Below are 20,306 nucleotides of genomic sequence, written 5' to 3'. Positions count from 1 at the left end.
TCAGATTAGTGAAGCACTTGAACTGTGGCACTGCCAATTCTCTATTCCAAAAGCCATCCTGCAGAGGATTCAGCAGAATCGCAAAGACGGATATTAATACAATGGTATTATCAAGCAGCATCCTATTTTCTCCAAAGTAACCACAGGATAACATATAACTATGTAATTGGTGTATTTGATACTGACTACATCCTTGTAATAATGATTTACAGATATCTTTGTTCCCAGAAGGCGTAAGGAAGGTTGGTTTATGATTGCCTTTTTGCCAGTGAACATCCTAAGCAGAGAAAAACAAATTGCAATCTTACTAATGCTGGTGCATTTATGGGCTAATCACTTGTTTGTTTTAAATGAGACATTTGATTCCATTAAGGTAATCAGGCTTTATTATGAATGAAAATGTTATTCAATTTCACATTATGACCCTCGTTAAATGTGTGCCAACATGATTATTACAATAATTCTATTTATTGTGTGCCAGGCATTGTGCTAAGTGCTTTACCTATGTTATTATATTTAATCCTCATAATAGTATAAACTCCTTGAAGCAAACAAAAGCAAAAACTCCACTGCTTTTGTTACAAGGAGGAGGGGATACAAGTTTAGTTCACTACTAAATTCCCAGAACCGAGAATGATGCCTGGCACACAGTAGGCCCTCAATAAATATACACTGAATAAGTGTTTGAGTGAGTGAATGAATGAATGAAAGCGTGAATAAATTACAGCCTTGTCGGGTGGATATTATTAGTTTCATTTTGCAGATAAGGGAAAGGGCTCACAGAGATTATGTGCCCATGGTCACAAATGAGTGCATGGAAGACCTAGGATTTAGACATCGGTGTGTTTAATTCCAGGTGGTTCTAAAACCAGTGGTTCTCAATGCTGGCTGTCCAACAGAATCACCTGGACGACTTGAAGCCCAGAACTCCCTGGCACTCTCTACTCATCAGAATCTCTAGGCAGCAGTAGTTTTTAAAGCTCCTGGGGAAATCCGATTCCATATACTATGTGGTCTTCTACTATGTAAATACGGAAATAGGTCCAGTGTTCAGGTTCTATGTGAGGTCTCTGAGTATACGTGCTTCCTGTGGCTCCCTGCTTTTGAACATGGTTTTCCCTCCACAGTGAAGGTTGCTCCTGTCCAGCCCAACTGTTTAATTCCTAATTAGGCTTCAAGAATCAGGACTGTTTCTCGAAGTTTGCCCTGATCCACGCACACCTCCAACTATGAAGGGGCTTTTCCTACTCTCTGTTCCTACGTAATTCTTCGTCACTGGAATTCAGCATTGATCACCAGGTGTGTTTACTTAACTATCTCTTCTACTTGGGCTCTCAGAGTGCAGTCTCATGCACTGTGCTTTGTCCATTTTGCACATCTTGCACTTGGCATCTATACCTCTACAAACATTTGCTTAACAAATATATTTATGGATTTGCTGTTTTTCTCTGCCACAGAAACTAACTAGCAAATATATTAAATATTTTCTAGTATACATATTTGAACATTAAAAAAGATTTAGTGTTATTTCCTCTGAATCTCAAATTTTAATCAATTTCTTTAGTATGCTTATTTAAAATTTAATTTATTTTATTTTTGATTGTCACTTTTTTTATATTGAACTAAGTTTCATTAACATACTGTTACCATGCTGTAATCTTGCAAATATCATAGGGATTCTAATTTATTTTAAAACACAGTGTGAAACAGTGTTTGTTTTGCATATAATGTTTGCCATTTTTAATAAAATAGAGAGAGTATATAAAACAAATAATACATACTCAGTATGTGCTGGGATTTACAGAACACAAATTTTAAGTCAGATTTTTCTAGATTTTACCTCTGTGTGTGTGTGTGTGTGTGTGGCGGGGGGCGGTGTATGTGTGTGTTTGTGAAGGTCAAACGTGTAAACAGGGAAAAGTTAAGCTTTTTAAAAAAATTTACAGCACAAAATCAAGGTATATAAAACCATGTTTCTGGGTAAGCACAGCCCTGTACAACAGCTATAAACAGTCTCTGTAAACAATTATTTTGAATATAAACACAGAGCCAAAAGCTAACGGGAATTATCAACAAATTTACATTACAGTGTCTTTTCTTCTAAGAAGGTAGCACGTGACTGGAATAAAATGAGAAATACTGTTTTAACCTCTGCTTCTAGACTGACTTGCTGACTGGGCAAATCAAATGACCACTTACTTTATTCTTAATTTCACATTATACTTCAAGCGACTTTTACTGAAGTAATAAACATTTAAATAAAGAAGACTCACTTCTAGCCCTCCAAGAAGAAAGGTATCAACAAATATGGCCTGGTGCCTAAGATTCAGGGCCCATTCTCATGCTGCTTGAGGAAGTAGAGGCTCCTTGACAGAAATAGGCAGTAAGATGGGCAGGATGGATGAAATAAGACAGGGTGACTGACCTGGAAACATTTTTACCAGAAACACTTGGGGGTAAAGCAGCCTTATCTCAACCACTAGTTGGATAAACTGGAATGTAAAGCACTAAAAAACAATTTCAGAATTCTAGGTGTTCCTGGAAGTGTGACAAATGATGACTTCAAAGCTTTAAGGAACCAACTGCCAAAAAAACGCTTGGATATGAAGTGACAGCAAAGGCAAGGCGACAGGAGCAGCAAAGGAGCTCCTAAGACTTTAGCTAAATCCAGTAACTTTGAATTTCTCTATCCCTAGCCTACTTCAAGTTCATGAAATGCATAGGGAATTCGACATGAGTTTTGTACCTCAAAGTGGCTAGTGTGTGTACCTTCAGGGCAGCTGCCATGGGAAATTATGGATGGCCAAGGCCAACCTTTGGGCACACAGGGAAAGGCATGGGAGGGCACTGCTAGGGGACCTCCAGAGGTCAGAGACACTCTTCAAAACACTGCTTATGCAGACCTCTTCAAGGGCAACACCGAGAACCTGGAATCAACAGGATTTCTGAAAAACATCTTTCTGGGATGGACCAAAGAAATACACCAGATACCTCCAAGTTGTGAGCCCCTAGGTGCAGTCTATCTTTGGTTATTTAGTAATTTCTTGTTAGATTACCTTTGCATCAGATAGTGCATGGCAAAATAATAGCAATTTTTTAAGTACTACCTAGAAAAAAAATCCAGAAATTTTAGTTTTTTAATTTGGATAATTAAATACTATAGGTCCTCTATTTATCTTCAAAGATCATACAATACAGGAAAAAATGCTCTTTTGCATTTTTATTAGTGGTTTAGAAATGATAATAGAACTAACACCAATTATTTGATAATTTACTATGCTAAATTTTAGGAAGTAGACATATAAATTCAGTTATTTATTTTCAACTACTTATTTTCTTATCTTATGAAATGGGAACAATTATAAGATTGGTAGGACCTTTCAAATAATATATCTTAAAGTTTTCACTATATGTTGAAGAAGGTCAGGGGTTTTAAATGAATCCACCAAAGACCCAGATTTGGTTGGTGGCACGTCTCCATTTAGTGTTTCTACAGCATGGACGCCAGAACCTGAACGGCCTGGGTGAAAATCCTGGCCCTGCTACTCACTAGCTACGTAACTTGGGCAAACTAGTTAATCTCTGAACCTCTGAGTCTTCATCTCTAAAGGTGGATAATATTCCCTACTTTATAGTACGGTTGTGAGGATTTATGATATAAAATGTGCTGAGTGCCTTCCATGCCCTCAGAGTACTGTAATTACCCCCCCAAATGTTATGTTCTTTTTCAGATTCTTGGCTTGGTACATTTCATTACAACATAATCAAGTCCATGAAAACAAGAAACTCGCCTATAAATCCCTGCATTTCCCAGACCAGCCCAGTGTCATGTTCTGGAGAGCTAAAATTTATAGACCCGGTCTCTCAAAATTTATGAGAAAATGAGAACCCAAACTGGGTGGCATGATAGCTATTTCCTGGTCCCAACAGCACCCTCATCAAGTCCCTGGCTGACTCTGCTAACAGTGTACTAACAGGTATCCACCTGTACTCGCCATTCTGTGCTGCAGTCTCTATAACTGGGCTTGTGCTCTGGTTCCACTTATAATTCCTTTGGACTCTGGCACTCTGGTAAACTACCATGAACCTCTGCCTGTTCTTCTCATGTTCGGGAAACTCTCTCCTTCATTCTTTCTTTCACTTACCAAGCAATTTTTTGAATCTCTGCTACATGCCAGGCATAATGCTAGATGCTTCTGAATTTGATTAGACCCGGCTAGCCTCTTCCCCTCTTCATGGTTCCTCCAGTTATGGTCTGGGGGCCAAACTGGCTGGCCCTAGAGAACTAAGATGCTTTACTTACTTGACTAAAAGCCCAGTCACTGCTGAGATATTCCTGAGACTGCTGACGTTACGAATCTGCTCACAGTATTATCTCCTTTGCTATCACTACTACCTGGGTTGGATCCAAGTTTTATACCACGTCTTCAAACACCACCATCTATTCTAGTGGCCATCCTCTTTTGAGTGGCAACCCTTTTCCATATTAGTCACCTGGTTGCTTCCAGCTGTTATAATCCCTCTCTGTAGGCCCAGCACTAAAGTTCCAGGAAGCAGCGGGTTATGACCATCTCATTTATTTCTGAAACTCTGTATCATTATCCTCATCAAAACAGGGCTGACTACAAAAAGGATCGAGAAGTCTCAGGTGGGGTTTTGAAGGCAAATTTCCTGGATTAAAGCCTTCTCTACAGTCATTAAAACCCCAAATGCTTTAAAATTGAATCATTAAAATGACTTCTACACTCATTACAAAAACGTCACTCTGAATGGAGTCTATTTTTAGACTATGATCTCAGGATGCCTTTAGCAGAAGGGTAATTCCACATTCAAATCTAGTCCTATCAGGGAGAATTAACATAAAGCCTGAATGGGCTCACAACTAATAAAAATAAATGCTCTGTCTAAGCAGAGAATTTTCCAACAAAAACACCAGAAAATGAGGTAATTTTTCTGATGGTTTCAGAAATCTGTGATTTGTTGATTTTTTTTTTAAACAACACATATTTGTCACTAGCATTTCAAACACATGAGCACACATGGTGTTTAGTTTGTCCCAGGATTACACATACGATGACCCTGAAATGGCCTTGAGAGTAAAACTCAAGGACTAACTCAGGAGATGGGCCAAGACTTCACAGTGAGGAACTCACTGTCATGACCTGTTCTCTGCCATCTGGGAACCACACTTGCTGATCTCAGAGGTGCTCCCAGTCACCGAGAGGGTAGAGCCGGCCGGTCAGTACGCTTTAAATGTTTAAGTGGAACAAAGTATCTCACATCAAGAAGAGATATTATATCGACTATAGTAGTAGCCACCCCAAGGATTTATCAGATCTTTGAAACCATATGTGAGAGTCGAGTGTAAAAGAGAACTCTTGTCCTATATTTTATGCTAGAGACAATGATTAAACTTTTTTTTTAACCAAATGGAAATCTTCATGCTATCCCAACACAGACATGTGAAATTAACAGGTGTCACAGAAATAAATTTAAGATATCATATTTTTAACTGAGTCCCCAATAATGGAAAAAATATATCAAGTTAAAACAGACAGAATTATAATATTCTCTCACCTCAACTGTATAGTATTGATAATTGGTATCACTGCCGATTGGATTTGGAGATCCCTCCCACCTCGAAATGCAATCCCCCCCTCTTTTTTGGAATGATTGGTTCATTAAGTTCTAAGAGAGAATAATAATTACATTGAGTTCAGGAGTTAAAATGTATCAGGAAAAAAATTAGTTAGCATACATGCTACAGTTAGCATATCAGAAAAATGTGGGTCTTCATGTTTCCATGACCCCATAATATTGCATATAAGTCAGTGACAGGAATATTCCGATCATTGCAAATTTCAACATGCATTTAAAAACAGAACTACTAGATCACAATTAACATCAGAACATCTTTTGTAACCTAAAATTAGTTATGACATCAATCTCTCACATTTTTGTGGATATAAATGTGAGTGAAGGTTATTAAAGTCATCTGTCACATACACCCTCCTCCCAAATCCAAACAAATAAACAAACAAATAAATAAATATGCTCAGAATCAAAGGTTACGTACATACACTGCTCAGTAAACATTAAATCCATATGACCCCCTACAGTTTATAAAATTTTGCTCTTCTCTTAAAAGATCGTGGAGTTTCTGCCTTTCCTGATTAGTTCTCCTTTGATGAGACTTCCAGGTCCATGATACGGATTCACCACTGTCAGAATTTTCCTAGCATTTGTAACTATAAACTAGTTTCAATTTAAGTTTAAAAGAATAACAAAGGCTCCTTTTCAAGAAAGAGAACTGTATAGATTCTCTTTAAGGAGGGAGGAAAGGGAAACATTTTCTCAAAATTAAAGATGATATACACCAATTTTTAAAACGACTATTACTGTTAAAAGGTAGCCTGAAAATGCACCTTGACTATACTGATGAGTTTAACGACCATTTTAAAAAAAGACCATTTAACATCTGCAAGTCACAGGATTTAATCTGAAGGGGGTTTTGAGGGACAAACATGCTGTAATGTAAATTTCCACATGATTTAGCCAGAAGATGAGTAACTTTACGGTGTGAAAATTGTTTCCAGGGTTTGACTGCTAGTTTGGCTAGGAAATGCTAGGTAACTGATACTGTTAACTACGTTCACTTGATCTAGTGCAATCACCACTTTAACACTGAAAGTGAGCACTCAGAACGACAAACTTCAGGAACGAGAACTGAGAACACGCTTACCACGGGTTGTAATGGGGCACCGGGCATCATGGCGTTGGCTAGTTGCATTTGCTGGGCCAACATGGCCATGTTCTTCTGCTGAATCAAGTTATTGCGCCCATTTATCTCCAATTGCGTTTTTAAGTGGGGGGGTGGGTGAAGATATTTGCAGTTCTCCCTGGAGCAACGACCCTAAGAAACAAAAGCAGAAAATATCACCTTAAAAAAAATAATAAAATCTACAAATCTTAAGAAAATCATAATGATGCAAACCCGTCACTTGAATCTACCGTGGGTCTTTCACACAATGAAAAAAGTCCAGGTCACTTTATAATACACTTCAAGTACATAATGAATTCACTCAAGTGTATTATCAAAATGAGATATTAAGACATGTGAAAAAAGTTTCAAGCTTAAAGAAGTTCCTGCATTTTAATATTAGCACTAATATTTCTAGATCCAAGTTTAAAAATCTACAAACTGCCAGGGGAATATTAAAACACAGAATTATCAAATAAAATATTAGGCTCCTTCCATAACATCTTCTGGTTAACTTTAATGAACCCAAAAGAATGATGAAGTTTTACCATCTATTTTTACTTGTACTGAGTAGAAAGGAAATGAAATTAGAGGACTCAAGGCACACTGTTATCTTCAGTAAAACACCTTTACACATATCTCACAAGAAGTAACATTAAAATTACTACTAAGCGTTATAAGCCAATATATTAAGAAATGTACAGATGAAAAGAAAAAAATTTCCACACATTCCTCACTGTGTATAGAGATTAGTAAGTATAGTGAAATATTGGTGAAAAATGTAGCCTTTAACCTTTCAGTGATAAATCTAGTCTACATCACACAAGAATTATAAAACAATAGAAACGGACATATTTACCCTCCAAAAAACTTAGAGTATAAAATGGAAGAAAAAAATAAGTTACTACAAAACAAGAAATGTGAATATACCTTTCTTTTGGGATGATTCTTCTCATCAAAATATATATATTAAAGTCTGTATTATGCAATATTGTCAGGGATTGACCCATATTATTTCAATATAGTATTGTCAAGTCATATTGATAGTAACTTATCTCATGAATTATCACCTTGACAACTTCTTTCACCAATAAATCTAATTAGAACCGTTTGTGAGGGTAAAAGAAAGATTTAATTGAAGCCAGCAACCACCTCCTTGAGCTTTCTTTGATTTTTCTAAGAAAAATCTATTTACCATAATTTGACCTTGTACTGTAAATTGACTCAGAAAACTGATGTTTGTATTTGTGAGAAAATCTGTCACAATTCTAATTTGAATGATTTATTTCTGGCTCGTTTTGATTAAGCTTTTTAGGAATAAGTTCATAAGTTTATATCATAGGATACTGCCTGTTATTTTAACAAGCTTTATGTAATAAAGCTTTACTAACAATATTTTAAGTCAGGAGGCAGTAGAGAACAGTGGTCAATAGCAAGGACCTTACAGGTCTCAGGACCTGGGGTCGAGGCCTAGCTCTCTCACTCATCAGCTGCATGAATTGCGTAAAAAACTAACTTCTTTAAGCCTCAGGGTTTTCATTCATTTCAAAATTGCTATATAACCTACACCATAAGTTTATTTTTAAGATTAAAGAAGATAATGTCTATGTCACACCCTCGGTACTGCATAGCACTCTCCGAGGAGCAGGGGAAGGTCAGAAGCTGCTATTACCATCGCTCCCAGAGCATTTAAAATTGTATACACAATAAGAGAAAAACAAAATATTGGCATGAAGGTAATTTTTATAATATTTATTAGTTATGTCTATTGATAAATTCACAAGTAAATTAACATTTACATATCCATGACCTATTCCATCTGAAATCATCATGCTTGATACCTGTTGAGATCGTGAGTATATCAGCGTAAAAGCATCTGGATGCAAAACAACTTTCATAACAACAACACTTCGAGTCACAAGATAAACCACAGGGAATGACTGGCCAACATAAATAACTCATGGATGACACATGGTCTGATTTCAGGGATATCCAGTTGGTGTCTTTTAAAGAAAACCTGCTTTTTCAGTACAAAGAACAACTTGGCTCTAAGAGAAATTCTGCTTCTCAGTATCTCCACATCACATTTCTTACTAAGATTGGATTTATTTAAGTGCAGATAAGCAGGGTTATATCCACTCTGAGGATTCAGTTACTGTCAATTGACTCAGATCAGTTTCTAGAGTTCCATAAATAGCACAGAGACAGCCCTGGGCCCTGAACCCTGCTTTGTCAACACTAACACTGGTCTTCCTGGCACTTCTTTCTAGTGCACAAACTTCTTTCTTGAACACAAACCACCAGGGCTCTCCTACCTAGGAACACAGCCTGGATTGAAATAATGAAGGAGAGAAACCACGTGCAAACCACCATATATTCTGTATCCCCGCATCTCAAAAGTTTTATTGGAAACTCGGACCTTTGGTTTTCATTTTGTCTTTACTACATCTACTCAGGAAAAATGCCATTCTACTACATTTCCTACATAGACCACCTTTCCATGCTTAGCTTGATTTGACTGGATTGCAGCCCTCACTTTCAAAAAGCTATGTTCCTAAGAATCAACTGAGGACATTTTGTGGCAAAGTACACAGACTACCAAGCCTCTTCCACAGAGTTTGTGGCAATAGGTCTGGGGCCCAGGGATCTACATTTTAACGGTATTCCAGGTTATTCTGATATAGCAGAAAACACTACAAAACACAATTCTGCAAAGCCACGTGAATTTTTCATTGACATGTATGGAAAAAATAACTGAGTAGCCTCCGCAATTGATATTAGATAAACTTAGCTTCTTAGGAAGGTCAAAACTTGTTTAATGCTTACTATGCTGCTGAATAATTGCGGTTTGACAAATAAGAAGGTCAAAAGCAAATTAGAATAAACATCCTCTTCCAGAAAATTGCCTAAGCTCTGAGGAAAACCACCAGTGGCAACCCTTCTATTGAGAGTTCAGGTAAATATGACATTGGTACCTCTCCACATTCATCCATCTCTAAGTTCCCAGCACTGTACCTCAATAAGCATTTGCAGAATGAATGAATGAATGAACATTTCTTACTAAATGCTTAAAGATGAATTCTACTGTAAATCCATTCTGGAGACAATGAAGATAACAGAATAAAAACTAGATCTAATACCAAATTTTGACTCTGAGTTGTACTAACCTAATGATGCTTTTATTCAGAGGCCAGAAATTTGAACACACAATAAATAAAGCCTGCCACAATAAAAGGAGAAAAAGTAACATGAGGCCTGCAAGTTTCACTAGGGAGGAAGATTTGTGTAGGGATTCAATGTACTTGGTATTTTAAAATCTATACAGTGACAATACATTCTAAAAAAATCTAAAAACAGAAATTCAATCAGTATCTTTTTTTTTTTTAAACATCTTTATTGAAGTATAATTGCTTCACAATGGTGTGTTAGTTTCTGCTTTATAACAAAGTGAATCAGCTACACATATACACACGTTCCCATATCTCCTCCCTCCCGCATCTCCCTCCCTCCCACCCTCCCCATCCCACCCCCCCAGGCGGTTCAATCAGTATCTTGTACTCACATATGCAGATTTATGTATAGGAGCTACTACTCTACATCATCAGAGATTTTACCCCAAGATACAATAAACTGGGTTGCTAGGATTAATGCAAAAACATGAAGAAGTTTTTACTCAGTTTTGATTGCTACATGCAGTTCCCCTTATTGCCATATAATTGTACATCTGATCAAACATAGCTTGGTTCAAACAGCAGCTTTGTTACTTACTTGCCGTGTCACCTTGTGGAAGTTAGTTAACTTCTCAGAGTGGCCATAGCTTTCCTGTAAATAGTAACAATACCATTGACCTCACTGGTGATGTGTGAGGACTGAGCAAGATAGTGGGCCAGCCTCATACACGGCTCCTGGTATAACAGGCTGGCAATAAATATTAATAATTTCTCTCTCTTTCCGTAAGTTCTCAAGCTAATAACAAGCAGCAGTTGCTTAACCTAGCACCGTATCTGTTAAAGGTACTAAAACTAATACAAGTAGCAAAACTCAGTGACACTACATGTCAACCATCAATAACATAAGCTTTCCCCTTAATCATCATTTTCTACTTGCGACATCCACTAAGGGAAAATGCCATTCTAATACATTTCTCACAATGTTATTCGTCTGCCGTTTACTTCTGTTGATTGCACCGAAATCTTCTTTTCAGTGAGCTGGCCAGCTGATTAGCAGGCCACACTATACCGTCTATACCATAAATACCTTAGACTCCATTCAAGGAGGCCTTTTATAAGTTAACACAACACAGATTCCAAAGACATCATTGTAATGCATATACTGTATATTTTAAGGAAACGGAGGAAGTTCAATAAAATATTGATCCAGAATGAGTCCACTTTTCTCTAATAATTTTTCTACATCTTTAAATATAAGTAACCTGTCCAGAAAAAGTAAAAAACGTCCCCTTGTAGACCATTTGAGGCTAATGAGAGATTAAGTCATCAAATCCTCAATTTCTGAGGTTACAAACTGTTAAATTGTGAATTGAAGGATTTTCTCATTAGCCTTTGAAATTGGTACAAAGCGTGTGATTCTAACACGGGAAGATGTACATTTAGATGAATTGAGCCTCAAAATAAATGCCTGGTTAATTTTTAAACATTATAGTGTAATTAAGTGTACTTTAAAGTGATTACACACATAGTACAAGCATATATAATACATATCTAAAAATGATATGTATGTGATGCATATAGTGAAGTATAAATTGTAGAATAAAGATAAAAACTGAATGAAACTAGAGATGGCAATTTAGAGACATAAGAAACGATTTCTCTGCTATTTCTAATATTTATTTAAGAACTAGCTAACAATCAAAAATGAAACATCTTACTTAGAAGTTGGCCAAACTTAAGACAAAAAAAAAAATCAAAATTATATTTGAAATCTGGAAACACTAATTTCCCATTTTTAATTACACTTCTTCCATCTAAAATAAAAGGAATATAGTGACCTATGAGGTCAGAATGTAAAAAGTCACCTTAGTAAGTTGCCAGTGGTAACTATGTGGTAGGATGAAAATTACTGAGTCACATTTGCGTAGACTCTGAAAAGAAAGGGGCAATAACAAAAATTATAGGGGTACCAGCTAATACTCATATGTCTTTTCCAACTTTCATTAGAAGTTTTCTGGTAGGCTGTTCAAACTGCAACCATTTATTTCAATTGTTAAAACTAATATTTCCTTTGGAACAGCTGATATATGCAAATGTTTTGAAGCACTTTCTGAAGATATTCACTGCTCAGATATTGGCCAGAAGCTCTGGCAAAGGAAGCTGGGAGCCTCCTATTGAAAATTGCTACTGGTTTGGGTTGGTTTTGGGGGTTTTTTTCCCGCTAAGATAATACAACTATCTCAGAAAAATTTTGCCAAAGGGGGAAAGAAACCCTTTGCAGTCAAGAAATATTGTTTCACGCTTTTCCAATATGATGTTTTTTTATGGTTCTGCCATGCTTTCAAATGATCAATTCTAAGGCAAGGGTGAGTAAATTTACATATATAATATTTATTTGAAAAGTATAAGTATCTAGTGGTAGGAAATGTACGGCAGTTTAAAAGGTGATTAAGAAAAAATTATATTTTATACACACACAAATATGCACACACATGCATGTATGCTCAAATGTTTTGTTTTCATTTAGGGAATGAATATAAGTTTAATTAGCTCTAGGAATTACAGTTTATTGGCTTTTGCAAATATTGAAAACAAATTAATTGCATCTAACACACAGGATATTGTAGCTCTTAAATGTATATATCTCCTTATGATTCACTTGTTTCCATAAAGGACTTGTGTCAGCTTAAAATTATTTTATTTTATTTATTTATTTATTTTAAATTTTTTATTTATTTTTTGGATGCTTTGGGTCTTCGTTGCTGCGCGCGGGCTTTCTCTAGTTGCGGCGAGCAGGGGCCACTCTTTGTTGCGGTGCGCGGGCTTCTCATTGCAGTGGCTTCTCTTGTTGTGGAGCTCGGGCTCTAGGCACGTGGGCTCAGTAGTTGTGGTGCACGGGCTTAGTTGCTCCGCGGCATGCGGTATCTTCCCGGACCAGGGATCGAACCCGCGTCCCCTGTACTGGTGGGGTGATTCTTAACCACTGCGCCACCAGGGAAGCTCCTTGTCAGCTTAAAGAACACACACATCCTAAAAAGAAGTTCAAGGTTTCTCAACCTCAGCACTATTGACATTTGGGTGGCTATCTTGCCATTGCCATTTCGGTGGCCAAGTCTTTGTCATGGGGCCGTTCTTGCCGTTGGAGGGTGTTTAGCAGCATGCCTGCCCTGCTAGATGCCGATAGCACTCCTGCAGTCAGTTATGACCGTCAAAATTATTTATTGATATTGCCAAAACATCCCTGGGGGTCAGGGGCAGGCAAAACCATCTCCAGCTGAGAGTTATCCACTGCTTTATACCTAATGGACTTTAATGAAGGCCGTATTAGTCTGCTCAGGCTGCCATAACAAAATACCATAGACTGGGTGGTTTAAACAACATAAACGTATTTTCTCACGGTTCTGGAAGTTAGAAGTCCAAGATTAAGGTTCTGGACAATTTGGTTTCCAGTAAGAGCTCTCTTCCTGGCTTGCAGACAATCACCTTATTATTTCCTCACATGGCCTTTCCTTGGTGCATGCACGCAGAGAGAGAGAGCTCGCTGGTGCCTCTTATAAAGACACCAATTCTGTCAGATCAGGACCCCACATTTAGGACCCTAACCTTAACTACTTTAACCTTAATTATTTCCTTAGAGGCCCCATCTCCAAATATAGCCACACTGAAGACAGGACTTCAACATACAAATTTTACGGGGACACACACATTCAGTCAGTAAAAGGGGCACACATAATTTAAAAACTGCTAACCTAAAGTTTTTTGTAAGTAGCTTTAAATATTTTCATTCTTACATTTAAATGGTAGGATTCTTTATTCTGGGAATTTCCTCAAACATAAGATAATGGATTTGTACTATAAAACCTGGCTCTAAAGGAGTGCATGGTTGACCAGTTATTCCTTCCAATTTTGCCAAATTCTAATAGCTGCAGCTTCCAAAAGCTTTCAAAGTATGAATATGTGAGGTTCAGTATTTGTTTGCTTTGGTTTTAAATAAAATTATTTTATTTAAAATAAAAACAAAGACTGTGGTATATCAAAGACTAAATAATTAAATTCCAAAATCATATCAATAGCTCCATTCACTTGTAAACTAGAATACTGAAGAAACTGACTTTTTTTTAAGGGCAAGCAACATTTTCTTGATTTTATTTCCCTACAGAAAGTCTTTTCAGGAAAACTAAAAGTTAGACACGTACCCCCTCCTTTGAAAAAGAAGCTATTGAGAAAGATAAATTAAGTAGCCAGAGAACCCAGAAAAACAAAGATTTCTGACTGCCAACTGGAATTCTGGTGGACCCATTGCATAGTGTAGTTTTTAGTCATATGTAAATGGATACATGTGTACGTATGTAATTATGCATACACACACACATATATGTTCACCCCAATTGTATACCTATTTCTAAGATCAGCGTATGCACTACAAACTCAGACTTTGCTTTTGTTGCAAATTTAAGAAACTTAAGATATATGACTAAAATTTTTATTTCATCCTTTATTTGAAAAAACACGTGAGGACTTTTAGGAACCTATAGAATAAAACCTAAAGGGACGCTGTACTATCATTTAGTAGAAATTCCTAAAGTAGTCAAAACAGATATCTTCATTTTTTTTCTTAGAAAGTCTCCAGGGGGATTTCACTGGTTTGATGTTATTGTTTGTTTGTTTTGTTTTGTCTTACAAATAGTATTCTATAGTATATCGCAAATGAGATGACGCTTGAACAATGCAGTGGGCCGGGATGGGGGGTTGGTTGTTAGGGACACAAACCCTCACGCAGTTGAAAATCCAAATCTAATCATATGGTCGGCCCTCGTTATGGGAAGTTCAACATCTGTAGTTCAAGCAACCTCAGAGAGTGTGGCATTGTTGCAGTATTTATTGAAAAAAATCCGCATATAAGTGGGCCCACACAGTTCAAACCCATGTTGTTCAAGGGTCAACTGTAGTATATACATTGTTAATAAGTCAAAACTATCAATTTACTATTTTTAAATAGTATGGTATACTACATAGTAAATAGATAGTATTGACATATTAACAGGAATTTTTCTCTTTTTTTTAAAAATTTGAGCTACATTTTTTGTTTGTTTGTTTTAATTTGGCTACGTTGGGTCTTAGTTGCGGCAGGCGGGCTCTCTAGCTGCAGCGTGCGGGCTTAGTTGCCCTGTGGCATGTGGGATCTTAGTTCCCCAACCTGAGATTGAACCCAAGTTCCCTGCATTGGAAGGTGGGTTCTTGACAACCGGACCACCAGGGAAGTCCCTATTCATTTTTTATTCTCAAATATTATGACTCTTTAAGCCAGATTATAAGTGCACCCTTGTACTTATTTCAGAGTTTTACCATCTAAAAAGGTTAGAAAATACTCTTTAAAACAAACACAATTTCTGTTTTAATTTCCTCATTGGACTTTCAGGTAACACCAGGAACAAATGCTTAGCATCCCCATAGAACATGGAGAAAGGAGTCATTTCTCCTCTTATTTTGCTGGGCAATTTATCTCTAGTCTCCTAAACTTAACATGAAGTAAATATAGCAACATTAATCAATATTTAAAGCTTAACTTTCTAGGTGTAAATTGCTATTTCTTCATCCAATCAACATAAAGACAAATGCTTGGAACTCAGATCAACATAAGACCTGGGAGAATTTTCTCCTACCAGTAAGAGAAAAAAGAAGCAGAAATTTATAAATATATTTTCACTGAAATATTCCCTATTTCTTTATTTTATTTTACTACAGATCTGAAGTGTTTTCAAATGAAATGCAATATAATGCAAATTTTGATTTTTTTCCTTTTCCTGATCCCATAAAAAGTTCATCTTTACATATAAACTGTGGCTTAACAACTATTGAGACTGCCAGGAAAAGAAAGAAAAGTACTAACACACATACACATCCATACACACAATCTATTGAGTTTAAATTTGTAATTTTACCGTGGCCTGAAAGGATATAAAAGAACGTAACAGACACTGTTTCATGGGCATTAAACTTTTTCTCATCCGGTCTAATCTGATTTTAGGGAAGCGATTCTTGGTTAGACTTTTCTAGCTATTTAAAGAGGCCTCTCCAGTATTCAAATGTTCTAGGCACTATTTTATAGAACATTCCTAAGTTTGATGACGATGATTCTTGGACATGAAAACCAACAGTGACATTTACAAGACTCCAAAATATCCTCAATGCTGACGCAATATCAACGCACTCTAACTCAAACATCGGGATACTATGACTTTTTTCCCAGAGAATTTAGGAGCTTTAATTGCACAACTCCCATTAATCATCTTGAAAATGCCATAACTGAAACTCTACACGTCTAGATAAGTATTACGTAATGCATGAGAGTCGGGTTAGCTGCTGCTGAGGAGGTGGAGAAAGGGAAAAAGGCAACAAATCACACACACATTCTTGTTACAAAAATACCACTCCTTTCTCCAGCAGCTTTTGTCTGTGAGAGATCAGATATACATACAACTGTGACAGCAACAGTTATATCAGCACACAATTTTAGCTGATAGTCATCTGAAGAAATCTTAGCCTCCTCAGAGAGGGCCCACAGGGATCTTATATTTAGAGCTGCTTATGATGGGATGCTGTAAGAAGAAACGGTCTCACTTTTTCCTGCTACTCCTGGCCTCCTCTATGCCACAGAATCCCACAAAAGTGTGTAGCCATCTATGAAGCGCTATAAAGGGTTTAGCTGGCACCTATGGTCTGCCACTATTCCAGTCTTCCTGGGCTCCAAAGATGGGCCTGGCCAGCATCCCTAAGCCAAACCAGAGTCTCCATGACCTTGTGAAAGCCCAGTGACATTTGGTAGGTGCCAGTATCATTAAACAGTCCAACATTTGTTGGCTGCCTTTTTATAGCATCATAAAATTGGAAATGCCAGATCACTATGTTTCTATTATTTTTTAAAACTGCTTCATTATTTTTTCGGTACAGCAACTGTCAGACTTCTAAACTGTTTGGAGCAGAAACGCTTCTGAAGTTTTACGGTATCCAAATCAGACAGTCTTCAATCTTGGCTAATAATTAAAAAGCCCTAACATTTACATAATAAAATTTAGAGCTCTATTTGTAGCGCATGCCTTTCAATTGAGAAATACAAAATGTTTTACAGATAGTACCCAATTCATCATCGTACCATTATTAGGTGGATTACAGCATGACTGTCTATATTATATTTCTAGGGCTTTCCTGAAGGTAAAAAGGAGGTAAACTTCTTAAGTCAAAAGTACATAATTTTTTCCTTAACAATCTCTTGGAAGACTTGTTTAAGCAGTTCTTTATAGAACTATTCTAGCTCTTAGTGCATTGATAAAGCAAAAGCTCTCCATCTTTAAATACCTCTCCAAAGGAGAAGGAAAGGGGTCCTCACCCAAGGACACATAACTGAACCCAGACAATCCAACTACAAAGTTGGTACTGTTTGCCATTACGCTAGAGGTAACGGTAACCATTACACCATCACTTGATCATTGTTACATGTGCGTGCTTTTCTAATCATTGCTCACACTAAACACAGACGACTTTATCCAGAATAGGTCAGAACCAAACGGATGCTTCAACCCCCTTGAGTTCTGCAAAGGAAAAGATGTTTCACAATATAAGCAACTAATTTTGGAGAAGATTAATACACATAGTATTTCCAAAGTGTAATGAAAAAAATTAGATTCTCTTATAACTTCCAGTTTCTCTGTCATTCTTTTTTTTCCCCCTCAGCAGGACCTGTACTATAGGATCAACAGCAGAAAAGAAAATAATTGAACACCATAAAGTTAAATTTCTGCTTCACATTATCCATTTCAACAAGAGCCCTAGTGAGTCAAGAGGGTCTTGGACTATCTATGGATTACACTGACCTGGCCTCTGTGATTTAGATAGATCACAAGTAAAGAAAAGGTGATTTGATATAGAAAAAGAGAATACATTATATATATTAAAAATAAAAAACAAAATTAGACAATACAGAGAGGCTTTAAGGGGCAAGTCTTTCATTCAGCAACAGAAAAGAAAGTAATGGAAATCAAAGAGGTAAAACGTTTTGGTGACGTCAGCTCAAGAATAATAACAGCATTGCTTTGTATTTATATGAAGCATTTGCTATATTTATACCTTCTAGATCCTACACATGCCTACAAATATACGAAAGTAAACCCTGTTTTTACATCTCTAAAATAACATTTATTATTGGTTATGATAAACCTTTAAGTATAATATTATGCAATGTTTTCAAAGTCCCATTTCAATACTTCCCTTGTAAATCTCCCATCAAAACCCACTAGATGGGATAGTGTATATTATGCACATGATTGGTGCTTAAATAGTTCTCTAAACTGTAATAGATGTCCAAAATTTTGGCTATCAGTTTTATATAGAAATTATTAAATTACACTGCTCTCTAATCTTTTAGAGACATCCCTGACTTTGCCAAATAACAAAGACCCTTCCTTTTCCCCAATTTTTCATTCCAAGTCCTCCGTAAACCTCTGAGATTCCCTAACTGAAGACACACATTGTCACTAGCTTCCTGACCTCACAGATTCTGCCTCAAGTCCAGCCATTAAACGCTACTGCTTCACGTAAACAATGACAGAGCACAAGGCAGAGGGGAGGTGACAAAGGTCCGCACTACCGCTGACCACTGTCTCCTTCAGGAAGATCAACTTTGTACTTGAACAAAATGTGCTCAATGCCACTGGCACTGTCCCCACCACAGGGAAAGCACTCCCCTCCCCCCCCCCCACCCCCCCCCCGGTCCCCATGACAATTTGCTAAAATTGTGCACGGTCATCAGCTCTCGCAGACTTCAGGCTGCAGCCAGGAGAAAGACAATTGGCTCCCGGGCCCAGAACACGTCCCTATTGGATGCTGACTGCAGCAGCATAGGCGGTAGGGTGAAAAACAATCTCTTGAAGTAAAAAAAAAAAAACAGCATCACAACACAGGTTATCTGAGCCTGTCTCCTCCTCTGCCCCCACCCCCATCCCCAGGGACTTCCACCGGCTTTCTCAGGCAGGTTCCCAAACATCTAAAGGAGTAACCGTCAACAGAAGTTACTTGAAAATTATCTCTGGGAATAAAACAGGAAAGTCTCCCAATTTTGAGAAAGAGTTCATGTATTTCTACTACCCTTGAATAGCTTTCTGGAAAATGATCCACTTTAACAATAAACAAATAAATAAAAAGAGATGCCTATGGACTATGGAACTCTTTCAAAACACCTATATGATGAGTCTCTTAAGGCAGAAGGGTACTGAAGTCGTGACTTAAACAGAGGCATTTGAAAAGCTTAATCGTTACAAGGTGTTCTGTTCTAAACAGCAATCAGAAGCTGCGGAGATATTCTTAAGTGCTTACTTAAGATGAAAAGTATGGAGATGTTGGGCCTCACAGGAACCTCAGCCATGGCAACACTTTTATAATAAGTCAGAATGCGAACGTAAGAGGGAAAAGCACAGGCGGCTGTCACATGGTGTTTTTCTCCTGCTATCACATCAAAAACATTTAGGCTGAAAGCCCGGATCTGCTCAACACCGGGCTTGGGTGTATTAAGTGAGTAAAGCAACGTATCTGTGAATTTTACACTCTCTACCTCTGGCTAAAGCAGGTGGCTGTTAGTAGACATAGTTGTTTCATGTTCCTTGGCACTCTCTGCACATGCCTTCCTCCCAGCAGGGCCACAGGGCTTTACTGCACACTAATGCCTTGTCTTCCTCCCATGCTGATGGCCTCCAGAAGGAGGCTGTGCCTCAAACTTCTGCCCACAGTGCAGCCCAGGCCAATAAACCTAATAAACATTTGCCAAGTGAGTGAGTCCTGACTTTATTTCAGAATAGAAAATATTCTGTCCAGAGAAAGAGAAATATAGTATGACATCACTTATAGGTGGAAGCTAAAAAAAAAAAATGATACAAATGAACTTATTTACAAAGCAGAAACAGACTCACAGACTTAGAGAACAAACTTATGGTTACCGGGGGAAGGGTGGTGGGGGAGGGATAGATTGGGAGTTGGGGATTGACATGTACACACTGCTATATTTAAAATAGATTTGGCTCCCCTGTTGGCACAGTGGTTAAGAATCCGCCTGCCAATGCAAGGGACACGGGTTTGAGCCCTGGTCTGGGAAGATCCCACATGCCGTGGAGCAACTAAGCCCGTGAGCCACAACTACTGAGCCTGTGAGCCACAACTACTGAAGTCCGTGTGCCTAGAGCCTGTGCTCCTCAACAAGAGAAGCCACCGCAATGAGAAGCCCGCACACCACAATGAAGAGCAGCCCCCGCTCGCCACAACTAGAGAACGCCCGTGTGCAGCAACGAAGACCCAACACAGCCAAATAAATTAATAAATAAATTTATTTT

At 37.6% G+C, this 20,306-nt stretch overlaps 1 protein-coding gene across 20 annotated transcripts in view; it reads right to left on the bottom strand.

Annotated features, from left to right (window-relative positions):
* Nucleotides 1-20,306, bottom strand: part of MBNL1 (muscleblind like splicing regulator 1) — a 177,987-nt gene that overhangs the window by 33,368 nt on the left and 124,313 nt on the right. For 14 of the 20 annotated variants that reach the window (XR_005019743.1, XM_036851332.1, XM_036851315.1 and 11 more), the window contains 2 exons: nt 6,743-6,913; nt 5,578-5,688 (listed from right to left, as the gene is read on the bottom strand). Coding sequence is in view for 19 of the 20 variants with exons in the window: in XM_036851315.1 (XP_036707210.1) it covers nt 5,578-5,688; nt 6,743-6,913 (282 nt within the window). In the remaining variant the exon portion in view is untranslated. Of the gene's footprint in view, nt 1-5,577; nt 5,689-6,742; nt 6,914-10,528; nt 10,627-18,474; nt 18,485-19,763; nt 19,769-20,306 lie in introns of those variants that run through there. The other 6 variants (XM_036851327.1, XM_036851319.1, XM_036851321.1 and 3 more) reach the window with 3 other exon arrangements.

This window comes from Balaenoptera musculus, chromosome 4 (genome assembly GCF_009873245.2).
Source record: "Balaenoptera musculus isolate JJ_BM4_2016_0621 chromosome 4, mBalMus1.pri.v3, whole genome shotgun sequence".
NCBI lineage: Eukaryota > Metazoa > Chordata > Mammalia > Artiodactyla > Balaenopteridae > Balaenoptera > Balaenoptera musculus.
The sequence above is the reverse complement of the archived record's forward strand: the minus strand, read 5'-3'. Positions and strand labels throughout refer to the sequence as shown.